The sequence below is a fragment of the Hippocampus bargibanti genome, linkage group LG02 (genome assembly GCF_051943395.1).
Source record: "Hippocampus bargibanti isolate YZ-2025 linkage group LG02, ASM5194339v1, whole genome shotgun sequence".
Classification (NCBI taxonomy): Eukaryota; Metazoa; Chordata; class Actinopteri; order Syngnathiformes; family Syngnathidae; genus Hippocampus; species Hippocampus bargibanti.
The window spans coordinates 19,212,501-19,225,135 of NC_142735.1; the positions used below are offsets into that span (position 1 = coordinate 19,212,501).

General features: G+C 44.6%; 1 protein-coding gene and 1 long non-coding RNA gene across 3 annotated transcripts; one reads left to right on the forward strand and one right to left on the reverse strand.

Moving 5' to 3' along the window:
* Window positions 1–305: 305 nt before the first annotated feature.
* Window positions 306–8,882, reverse strand: npas4a (neuronal PAS domain protein 4a). Of its 2 annotated transcripts, XM_088989842.1 has the most exons (8): window positions 8,569–8,882; window positions 7,545–7,705; window positions 7,384–7,486; window positions 7,001–7,292; window positions 6,309–6,418; window positions 6,059–6,194; window positions 3,539–5,286; window positions 306–2,205 (listed from the first exon to the last, which is right to left on the reverse strand). In XM_088989842.1, exons 1-8 carry the CDS (start codon window positions 8,744–8,746, stop codon window positions 2,177–2,179), a joined length of 2,757 nt encoding a protein of 918 aa, XP_088845968.1. In that variant the 5' UTR covers window positions 8,747–8,882; the 3' UTR covers window positions 306–2,176. The 2 variants fall into 2 exon arrangements, with proteins under 2 accessions (XP_088845968.1, XP_088845966.1); XM_088989840.1 differs by having other exon boundaries at window positions 6,059–6,418.
* Window positions 8,883–9,052: 170 nt separating this feature from the next.
* On the forward strand, window positions 9,053–12,435 carry LOC148901808 (uncharacterized). The gene is made up of 5 exons (XR_016114185.1): window positions 9,053–9,185; window positions 10,249–10,297; window positions 10,378–10,673; window positions 12,172–12,209; window positions 12,299–12,435. It is a non-coding gene; the product is annotated as an uncharacterized LOC148901808 (long non-coding RNA).
* The last annotated feature ends 200 nt before the right edge of the window (window positions 12,436–12,635 follow it).

The following is a 12,635-nucleotide window of genomic DNA, read 5'->3' on the forward strand; positions in this document are numbered from 1 at the left end:
CATGTTGCACGGCACTGGGAGAAGTCTTGTGCAAGAACACTCGTCATGATTTTTCGCTTTTGGGCTTCCATGTCACACCTAGGGGTTTTGTCATGAAGGTCAGCACTTAAATTCTAATAAGGCTTCTCACTATCTCGCTATTTGAGCTTTTATTTGATGCTACAGGCGCATACTCATATTCGGAATTGTTTCACTTGTAAGGAGAAAGAAGGTTAAACTGGCAAGCGAGGAAATCTTCAGATGAGACGATGATGGCGCTCGTTGGGGACTAACGACACCTCATTCGCATTATAAGTGCACTTTATTATAAATGTGTTTGTCCACATTCAAATACACTTATAAGAAACACAATAGAACACTGGTCCACAATGTCCATTCTGCAGTTCAGTATTACTTAATATATTTATATTTGATGCCATAAAAATCTCTCTCTTCATATCTTTGCTATGTACAAACCTCCATAGAAATGTTTACAACCTTCTGTGAGGAAAAAAAAAGACTATATTCACATGTCACACATAGAAGCCATACAAGTGTACACATGTATTATACATATCAAGATAGCCGTTTAATAGCTAGAACGTAGGAATCAATCCTTTACTTGACCGTAGACAACTCTACGTGAACGTGTCGACACCGTTGGAATCGGAGCATCCTCAAGCCGTGTCGCTTGGTAAAGTCAAAGAAAGAAACAAATAGCACCATCGCCGTCTCTGTTTACAAAAAATAAAATAAAAATGATTGTGCCTCACTACGAAGGCCATTGCCTCACATGTCTATTTTGTCAACAAAAAGACAAATGTGAGAAGTGTGGGAAAGGCTATAAGCTGCCAGCTGAAATTCGGGTTGCAATATTGTGAGAATTTTTGGACTTGAAAATTTTTCATGGGAAGCAACGTGAATAAGACTACTTACTACTCGTGGAAAACCATGACTTTTTTTCCATGTGATCCTGGTTGAGCTTCAGATACGCTACCACTTTTATAAATAGATAAATAATTTCAATTAATATCCAATGTGAGGGACCAAGCTGTGCTGCAAATAAAATCAATCTGCAACCATTTGGCTTATGCAAAAAAAAATAAAACAGCGACTATGTGAGTTTTTCAAGTCATTTGATTACTTTCCAGCAACATTCCAAATCCAATGAAAAATTTCCATTTTGGAATGTCTCCAAAAATTCCCATCTTAACGTCCTTGGAAATAAGCTCCAAAATTCCCTCATAGTTGCAACCATATCGGATATGTCGCCCTTTTCCCTACAACACTGATCCCCGACCTGAAGAGTCCACATTCATAGTCTTAATGTACAGTACAACGAACGAGAGCATCGGTAGCGTAAACCAGCATCTCTTTTCATGCTTTTTTTCCCAGTTTGTTGCACATCACAAACATCAACACAAGTTGAGATGTACGAACACATATGGAATGTTAAAGGTTTGCAAGCCACAAACTCAAAATTCAGAAGCCGGTAATGTGCTTTCAATTCCGAATGTGTTCAAAATGTCACACCGGAGCACCTTTTTCCATTTTGAGTTTGCTGTACGTCAGGCAAAAAAAGTGCTAGAAGTTATTAAATCAACTCTCTATTAAAATAGCTTTTTTTTTCAAAGTCCATGTTCACAATATATATACAGTAAAGTCTCGTTCTATCGATATCTGTTATATCGATAGTACTGCTTATTACGATACTATTTCTATGAACGCAAGGAGAAAATTTACATGCCGCAGGATCGGATATATCGATAGTCCGGTTATATCGATATTTTTTTCGACTCCCGAGAATATCGATATAACGAGACTTTACTCTATATATATATTTCACTACGAGTGAATACAAAATGCATGTCTGTAAGTTAAACAACGCTTAACGAGTTCAGATGGCCAATCTGAAGCGGCAAGACACTAAATGGACTCAGGACTCAGTCAGTCGGGCGTCCATGTTGTTATTCTGGCTCTGGTTCTAAATGTTTGCACCTGGTTTATAGCGTCATGATGGAACCAAAAAAAAAAAAATATCAAGCCCAATTTGTTCTCAGCACAGAGAGACAGGTAGGAAGTCCTTTATACATTATGTATATTTATACACTTAAGTATGTTTTACTTTGCAGTAAAAGTATGTCTCCACAAAATATGACAATATGCCATACTTGATGAAGTAAGTCACAGACTTATTTTAGAACGGAGGGATGCTTCCACTCCCATCTGGAAGACACAAAAAAAGGAAGGAACAAGTCAGCTGTGCATTCATGTTAAGAAACACGGAATATAGAGACACTTGGAGAATTCAAATGAAGTAATATCTTGGAAATGAAGGGCCTTTTTTACACTGCACTTAGCAAGGCACTGCACACCATTGATGAATCCCTTCTTGAAGGTCTCAAGAACCGAATCCCGTATTTTCAATTTGGGAGCACACTTCCACTGATATCAGATACGGTGGAACTGGTTGAGTGATATCAGAGTGCTTAAAGCGATTGGCCAACCAACGCCAAAAGTGTTCCTATTATGTCTTATAAGGCTGGTATGCTAGTACTTCCAAATTTAGCTAAGCTTACATCGGAATGCTGTGGTACTTGCAATAAGGCGCACACCCAAATAAACTAAGTTTAGTGTTCAAAAGGCCCTAAATTGTTAACGGTATTATTATTAGAGCTACTCATCTACATGCGCATTGAAATGGTTGCATTAAAGTGAACCCGAAAGTTCGAGCGCATAGGTGTCAAAATAAAGGCCCGGGGGGCAAATCTGGCCCACCACTTCATTTTTTAAGGCCCGTGAAAGCAAATCAAACTTTCCATGATGTTTGCTAAAGTCCGAACCAAATTTTCAAATTGTTGTATGTAAACCATAATTACAGTTATTATTTTTTTACTTCAAATTTGAAAACTAGTTCTTCATGAACTCATTCACTGACAAACGATGTGCAAAAATGTGTCTACTGCAATGGCAGGGTTTTTGTCATTTTCACTCAAATTGCAGAACCCGCAGAATATTGAGTTTTAGGACTACATAAACATTCAATGCATTATAAGTTGGATGGGTTTTCTAATAAGTTGGATGGGTTTTCTGGGAGTTATCTGAGGTGCAAGTGGGAGTGGCTGTACAAAAGGCAAATGCTGCCCCCTCATGGGAGGGAAAAACATTGCTAGAGGGCTGACCAGCGCTTGATCAACACCCTCCAGCAAGAAAAAACAAAACCTGAACAAATTTGGGAATGCTTTTGAATTCCCGAATAAATTCGGGAATGGCAGTGAATGAGTTAATTTGTTGTGCTATCCTAATGTAATGTGTGGAGGGGATTGAACATTCTAATGGCTTCCCCAAATTCATAATGCCCCCCAAGCAGAGGAAACCGTAACTACAATGTGGCTCGCGGCAACAAAAAAAATGAGTTGTTCTAGGGCTTTTTAGGTTCATCCATAAATTTCAGCTCATGGCCCAAGATCCTGAACTTTTTTGGTGGTCGGAGTAGGGAGACGAAAGTTAAGTCCTTTGTAAGAAGATACAGACGAAAAAGTATCCATCCGGATCTCACCTTTGTGGAAGCACTGCGGCGATGGATGACACTGGAGTTGATACAACTCAGGTTGTTGCCCTAAATCAGGGACGATCGAGGCACCTGCCCCAAACATGGGCTCTAGCACGGCCAGTTCCTCCAGGAGGGACTGAGTGCAGGAGGCGGCGGCTGCAGGGGAGGCGGCCGGCGTGGTCGAGGCGGCGGAGGTGGTAGTGGTGAGCCTCGGCGAGGCGGTGAGGATTAGCGGAGGAGAAGCCGGTATTGAGGAGCACAAGGACACGGGAGATGACGCCACCTCCATCTCCGACGCTTCCTCTGCCGGCTCCTCCTCCATGGCGACCTCCTCGCTCTCCCCGCATGCGTCCGCCGAGTTAGCTTGCGCCGATTGGACGCTACGGAATTGGCCCGCTCCCTCAAAGCGGGAGGTTTGGTGCCTGCACATTGGTGTTGGAGGAGAGATCGGGCCGGAGGAGTCCAGGATGGGAACCGGCGAGGTGGACTCGGGTGGTACGTCTTGGAGGAAGGTGTCTAGGATGTTCTCTTCAAACAGAGATGTGTCGTCCTGCAGGAACATGGGAATATCCAGGCCGCACCACGCTTTGATGGGATAAAACTCCCGAAGCGTTTGGACCGAATCGACTGTCTCGACGGGAGCCAAGAAGGGGGACGGAGGGTTGGACAAGGGGGACATGGATGGAGGTGACAGTTTGGACAGGAGAGGGTCCAGATAGAAGCCCTCCGCCAGAGAGCTGATGTGCTGGGCCAACAAGGAGATCTCTGCCATCTCTTTCTCCCGTTCTCTTTCCAAGGAGAAGAAGGGGAGGCAAGGCTGTTTTCCGGGGGACGCCTCGGGGGTGAGGATCCCCTCCGGCGGACATTGAAGGGGTCTCAGGGGCACATCCACGTAGAGCGGACCCCGAACCTCGGGAAGGGTCATCACCGTGCAGTCGCCATCTCCCGGGCTGTCCGGCGTCGGAGGCAGTTTCTCGTACAGAGCGCCGCAGCAGGGATCCGTCGTGAAGAGCACTTCTGTGGAGGGGGTGCGAAGGCTGAGGGGGAGCTTGGTAGACATGGTGGTCGGGGGCGCAGGGCTGGAGCCGCTCGTGACCGGCGGGGCCGCGGAAGAGGCGGAAGCGGCCATGGAGGTGGTGGCGGTGGCCGTGGTGGCGGACGGAGGCGGCGTGGTGGTGCCGGTGGGGTCGAAGCTGAAGTGGGGCTCCTCAAACGGGAAGCTAGCCCCTCCAATGTGGGGGGTGTACGGAGGCGTGCACACAAACTCTTTGGTCTGCTGCGCTTGCGAGGTGGGGATGGGCGGCAGTGGCAGGGGCAGAGCCGGCAGAGGGGGCTCCAGCTCGAAGGAGGGCGGCAGGAGGATGTTTTGGGTTAAGAAGTCCAAGTCGGACACCGTCTCCACCGTGACCGGCGTGGGGGAGGGGGCCGCCGAGGGGCTGCTCACGGCGGGCGGCTGGAAGAAGGCCTCCTCCTCCAGGGAGGAGATGCTGGAGCGGGGTTCCCCTTCCGTCTGCATGGCCTCGGCTAGCGATCCGGCCCGTTCGTCCGAAGAGGCCACGCTGCAGCCTGCCGTGCTGAAGTCGAAAGACTGGCCTGACAAGCCGCTGCTGCCGGGAGTGAACACCTGGTCGGGGCTGGACAGGGTGTCGGGGGACTGGAGGCTTTCCTGCTGGGGGTGGGCCGAGGTCAGGACCAGACTGAGCTGAGTCTGCTCCGCGGTCAGCTGTTGACGCACTGACCAGGCCTCCGACTCACTGAAATTAAAAGAAATGAAAAGTGTTTGGGAACTGAAATAGTATCAGATAAAGCCAGGTTGTAAGTCATTTTTTGCCGCAAGCCACATTGTAGTTACAGTTTCCTCTCAGGGGCCGTTATCAATTTGGGGAAACCATTACTGAATTAAATTAATGAAGAACTAGTTTTCAAATCTGAAGTCAAGAACGATGACTGTTATTGTGGTTTCCTATCCAACAAATTCAAATTGTGGTTCAGTCTTTAGCTGCATCATGAAATTTGACAAGTTTGATTTGCTTTCGCCGGCCGAATAAAATCATGCGACGGGCCATATCTGGCCCACAGGTCTTGACTTTGACACCTGTGAAATAAAGCTTTGGACTGTGATTTAGGGAAAAAAAGTAGTGTCTTGACGCCATTTTGAAGGCTGTACCGATGGGCTATGTTGTACTGTGTTGAGTATCTTCATTTTAGTAAAAATATTACTTCTAATACTATCTTGGTGCTAAGGAACAATGTCAAAGTGAGTTGAAAATCTTCATTTACACTTGTGCGCCAATGAACTATGTTGAAGTTAGACAAAAGAATAATGTTGAAATTAACTGAAGAGTTCAATTTGGACAAAAGAAGTGGACTTGATGCCATCTTGGTGCCAAGAAACTGTGAAAGTGAGTTGAGGTGTTTATTTTAGACTAAGTACTGCTTTGGAACCACTTTGTGAAAATAGACTTCAAGCTATGTAATATTCTAAAATCAGAAATCGTACAAAGCGGAGGCGGCGTCGCTGCTTACCTGATGACGTAATTGCTGCTAGCGACGGGTACGTCTCCGGGCTGTAGCTGGAGGACCATGTAGAGCCAAACCCACGTCTGGTCTCGAGCTTGCACACGGACCACCATCTCGCCTCGTCCCTCTCCTCCCTCTCGCACTGATGAGTCACAGCGCAACTTCGTCAGCGCCTTTATCATCCTCATTTTTTTCCCTTCGGTGTTCCCGTTCCCGTTGGCATGTTCACGTGGGTGTTTTGTTAGCTGACACTTACGCAGGCTGCGATGCTGAGCGGAGGCATGTGCCAGATCATGCGGGTGGAGGAGGCCGTACCAGGAGCGGGACCGCAATGCCGCCACATCGTAGCCGAGGTAAGTGCGCACGCTGTGGGAGGGGGGGGGGGTGTTCATTTAAAGGATGCGGGCCAACATTAAGTTGTCATGGCAACGTTCCATCTTCAAATTTCAAATTTCTCACAAGTCCATTAAATATTGAATCCAAAATATGACTTTCACTAAAATGTTTTTTAGTTTTTTTACAAAAATAAATAGATACACACATGCATAAATGGATATTTATTTATTTATTTATTTATTTATTTATTTATTTATTTGTTTGTTTGTTTGTTAAATAGGTGAATACATATTTATTCCTTTATTTATTTATTTAAGTGATAAATATATATTTTTTACTTTATTTGCTTATGTATTTATTTCTGTGTTTATGTATTTATTTGTTAAATAGCTAAATAAATAAAACACTTTAATGATCGGGAAGATAAAAACAACTTTTTTCCTTGCTGTCTACCCTCTATCTAATGTTTTAAAATATTTTTTCCTCATAATACTTTTAAGTTTTATATTTCAAATTGTTTTCTGTAACCCCCAAAGTATTTATGTTTTCTACAAAATGACTTTTGTTTCTGAACAACTGTTCAGTCTTGTCACTTTGACTCGTGTCGTGTACCTTTCATGTGCGGCGTGCAGCCTCAAGTCTCTGCTATGCTGGGAGTGAAAGCCTTCCAGGAAGAGGTTGGCGTCTGCCACGGAAGGACCGCTAGTTCCGGAGCGTACAGGATGGCTTTCCAAAGGAATGCAGAAACACACCCAGACTGGATTGGAGGTCCAGTAGGATCCAGCGGTGGAGGTGCCGGCGGCCGGCACGGACAGGCGGCGAGCTCGGATCAGGACCAGCTTGTTCCCGGCGCTCTGCCTGCGCACCGACTTGGAAGTGTTGAAGCGGCAGCGGAAGAGGCGATCTGTCACTGAAAAACAGAAGTGAAAGGTGATGAGAACTATACAAACTTACATTTATTGGCACTCACGGCAATCACATAAGCCTCATTTTACCCATCTCAGAGGAAGCTCCGCCAGATAGATTATTCCTGACAGTCAGCTGATCCGAGGCATCGATGATGTCATACACGCTGTCTCCCTGCCCCACCAGGTCCACCTGACACACGGGCAAGTGTGATCCGCTGATCTTTCAGTAGACGGATGGACGGACTCACCATGGAGTGTCCCAGATGGTCTGTGACGGCGTCGGACAGGTAGAGCAGTTTCCCCTCGGCGGTGAGCACCATAAGGAAGCCTGGGACAGCCTGCACGAGGTCAGACAGCTCGGGCAGGGACAGAAAGAGGGCGCTCGGCTCTACAGATGCACTTCCGGCCTCTAGCAAAAACAAAACAAAACCCCTTCGTTGGGTGCATTGTGGAGTCGCAGAACCAAGGACAGGGACACCAATAAACACAAGTCTGTCAATAGACGTGTAATCAATCTAAAAAAAATAACAGAGTCATGGAAAGTGTCTGAATAAAGAAATTTAGAAAAAGGTATTGATTTTTATTAATGTAATTTATTTATTGTAAAAAGTAATTTAAAACATAATTATAAATGTTTGTGTATAATATTACGTTTTACATTAAAATATATAATTTTACATTTTATATTAATTTATAATTTTACATATAATTTTACATTTACATTGACGTATATATTTTTTTTTGCTGTTTGCCCAATTTATAAACAATTTTGAAATTATCATAATAAATGTGCTATCAGCACCATGGATAGCGACAAGCAACTTCTTTTTCCAGGACCCTAGACAGTTTCCTCCCTGCTACCCCAATAAACACTTGTTGATATCCACGACACACACACACACACACTGCACCTTCAAACATCATCGCCCCCCCCCCCCCCCCAAATAAAAGAATTGAGACGTTCATGCTTAACTAAACCATGTGATAAATCCCCGCCCCTTAAATGCACACATCGACACTTGAGTCTGACTTCACACGTTTGTGTGCGCGTGAGTAGGCGTCAATGCGTATGTGTGTCTGCTTGTATTTGAATGTACTGCAGTTTCTCATCAATGTGTGAGGGGTTGTGTGTTTGTGTATCCGTGTGTCGATGCACATATGATTGTATGCAACTTTTGCCTCATTTCTACTTTATCTTTACATTCTCAGTGTGCGATGATGTAAAAATGATGCTGATGTTTATGACGATGACAATACTGCGCGTCATCTTACCCGGAGGCGAGAAGAAGACGGACTTCCTGGTGTACATGCACGCGAGCGACATGATGTGCAAGTAGGACAGCTTGGCTTTGTCGGCGTCGGAGATCGGCAACAAGTCCTTGAGGTTGCGGATCTCGGCGTTGATCTGGTCCCGTCTGGCCTTGGAGGCTCCTTTGGTCGAGCGGTACATGCTTGTGACGGATGGCCAACCCCCGCCCCCACCCCCCTGAACAAAAAAAAGTAAGGGCAAAGGAAGTCCCGCTGGAGGCCACGCGCGCGCTCGCCGGTTATCGGACTATGTTCATGGCTGGCCCGCGCTGGGTTGAATCCGCTGACAGTGTGTGAGAGACTCTGCTCGCAGGTGTCTTATATAGCCTGGGAGCGAGGGGGGCTCCCCGACGCAGCCGCCGACGTAACGAGGAAGGATGGGAGGACAGAGGAAGGGAGGGGAAGGACGCCTCATCCGAATGGATGCTGCCAGCACGGAGCTCCTCTGGCTCCCTCCCTCCCTCCGTCCCTCCCTGATGGTGACTGCACGCGGACGTCAGCGCTCGCCTCTCCCCGCCGATGACGTCGCGATGAAACGGGGAGCTCCGGCCACGCAGAAAGCCTGATTTGGACAAAACCGAGTAAGGGGCGGGGCCAGCGTAAAAACGTAAAACGGAGTCACCCAGTAAGGAGGGAGGGAGATGTGGCGCAACCGAGGAGAGGAACGCTGTTTACATGTGAATGCGTTGAGGCGGCGTTTGGCTCCTGTATGAGAACCTTAGTTCACATCAACCCATCTTTCATCCCATCTTTCCGTCTCTCACTGCTATCTTTCTCTCATGACCTCTATCCATCTGTCTTCCTGTCACAATTCTTTCACTCGTGTCTATTTGAGTATCTTTCATTTGATCTCGTGCTGTCTACCGATCACTTTGTTTCTCCATTTCTAGTCGGTATCCACCATTCCATCCCATTTGTCTGACATTTTATCCTTCAATGTCCCTCCCTGAATATCTTTCCTATTTTCCTATTCCTGAGTATCATTTTTCTTTTCCTCTTACTTTGTCATTCTATCTTTTTATTTATTATTTCTTTCCATCTCTCCATTTCTTTATGTATCAATATATCTGTATGTTTTGTATATTTTCTAGATCCCGTCATCGATCAATCTCTCTCAATCAAATGAACATTCTATCCATCTATCTATCAATCAATCAATCCATCCATCCACCCATCCATCCATCGCATACGTGCATAATGCATGTTGCCACTATATCTTCTGTCCGTATCTATGCTGAGAATGCATGAATGAAGGAGGAGGAGCTAAGTCACAAATGGAATGAATGAAGGGATGAACGGATGGGTGAAGGACGAATAGATGCATGGATGAGGTGCATGCAGCATCGCACAGACTTGACAGCGGTGAATGTGAGAGAAGAGTGGGGGGGGGTAAGCAGGGAGGTCTAAAAATAGATGCATCCTACCCCTACCCAGGGGGGGGGGGGCTGTCTGGCGCCACCTGCAGTCTCCCTCATGGTATTTATAGACTAGGAGAAGCACTTGAATGGACAAAAGGAAACTGAACTAGAACAGTTTCTCATATTTAGGTTGCCTCTTCTATGGTATATCATAAAATTAAACATGAATATACCTCTGTCATTGTCAATTGAAACTGAGCGTTTTTTTTTTTCATGGTTTCTTCAGACAAGATATACAACCCAGTCTCGTTTTGGTCTTGGGGCTCGTTAGCCAGGTACACACAATGCGTCTCTCAACTCAACGAAACTGTATTAAACCAGCCATCCATCCATTCATTTTCTTATCCGCTTTCAGTATTGCAGCGGGATGCTGGAGGCGATCCCATCCATCTTCGGGCAGCAGGGGCAAGAGATCCTGAAATGGTTGCCAGCCAATCGCAGGGCAGACATATAAACAAACATCTGCGCTCATATTCACGCCTAGTGACAATTTAGAGTCTTCAATCAGTCTGCCATACACGGTTTTGAAATGAAGATGGAAACCAAAGTACCTGGAGAAAACCCACACAGGCCCAGGGAGAACATCAAACCCACGACCCAGTCACAGCGTGGTCGACACACTAACCACTGAACCACCAGGATGCCCTAAATGTAATTATGGTGCACTTTAAAATACTATGCAAAGTAGTATACATGGTATTAAAATAATTCATACCACTAACAGTTAACTCATTCACTGCCAGACATGTGCAAAAATGTGTCCACTTCAATGCCAGGGTTTTTGTCATTGTCACTCGAATTCCAGGACCCACAGAATATTGAATTTTAGGAGTACTTAAACATTCAATGCATCGTATGAAACTTTAGACTCTTTGCTTTCATCAGAAAAAAAGTTAATTGCTTAATGATATGGGTCTGGAGTTATACAATCTTGAAATGAGGGCGACTGTCCAAAATATATTGCAATACATCCATATTGGTTTAAATAGCGCTTTAACAACAGCTGAAGCTGGAACAAAGCGCTAACATGGAAAAAGGGGAAGTGCTGCCTTCTTGTGGAAAGAAATAAACATTGGCGAGCACTTTATTGGTACCCAAACAAGAAAAAACAAAACTCGAACAAATTCGCTCTCTGTCACAATTTCAATTCCGAAGAAATTTGTAAATGGCAATGAATGCGTAAAAAACATTACATTCATAAATAAGGCAATAGAAGGTCCCCCCAAAAAAGTAATGCTAACAACCATATCTCATGCTAAGTTGAAAGGCAAAGAAATAACATTGTTTTGAGATGATTTTTAACGATGGGCAGCTCGGGTGCTTGCTGAACATTCAGTAGGAGGTCATCGGATCTTAAAAAGACCTCTAAAACATATTGAGTCAGTGAAGGTATGGCAGTATTGAAGCTTGTAAGTCCCAGTCAAGAGTTGAGCAGCAGTATTTTGGGCCAACTGGCGAGGCTAAATGGAGAATTGATTGACTCTAAAGCAGACCTGCTATTATTATAGGTATAAGTGTTCTTTGTGTTGTTGCTGGTGCTTACACAGTATTCTCAATTGACTTCTATAATCATAATAATAATCCATTTCATTTCAAAGCGCCTTTCAAAACTCAAGGACACAGTCACAGCATATTTTTTCTGCGGGTGAGCAGCGTCAGCCACACGGGCCAGCATTCACTCAACACGAAAGAAACATAAAATGATCATCATTGCAGAAGTAAACAAAAAACAAAACTACATCGCCTCAGATTGACCCCAGACTTTCCGTGCTTCCATTGTTGGCCCTGTGTTTGGCCAACTAAGCATATCACAGCATGAAACTTTGAAATATATGATAACTTCTATTCTGTCGATTCTCTATCAAAGTCTAACCAGGGCTATCGGCGCTTTGTGTCATTTGCCTCATAGCATACTTACTAAAATCTCAGTTTTTTTCAGTATTTTGTTAAAATAACATACAAACACCCCAAAATGTTGATGTTTCTTTGCATTTATTTTTTTGAACTGATTAACAGCAAGTTGAAAATGACTTGTCATTATAGTCTCATTTGGCCACTCTATTGCGAAACACTAAGAAGTGGAAAAGATGCGATTCAGGCGCATAACAGTTTTAATCTTCTTCTTTTCCTTTCGGCTTTTCCCTTCAAGGGGTTGCCACAGCGAATCAGTAACCTCCATCTTCAGAGGTATGATACGCATAACAGTTCTAATAATATGCCTTATGATGTGTGTCGTTGCGTGACAATGACATCATTCACACTCCGCTCATCCCCAGATGAATGCATAAATGAAGTCAAAGGTCGAGCTCATTCAGATTTCGAATGGACCCAAGATGAGGTGAGTCATGCGCACCCTTTTGTTTCACAAGCAGAAATAACATCACAAGTGCTCCTAATTATGCGCCGTTCTATTTTCACATGGCCTCCTATGGCAAAGTCAGCATCATTGTCGTTAAAAAAAAAAAAGCATTTTGATGCAGATTTTTGGAGTGGATGTTGCAAATCATAGAGGAAGGCCATCTCTTGCCATTTTATGAGGTGTCAGCTGTCATATCAATCTTTCTAGTTAATGGAGTTTTACAAAAAGCAAGCGGGTACAAGTCAGGAGTCCTG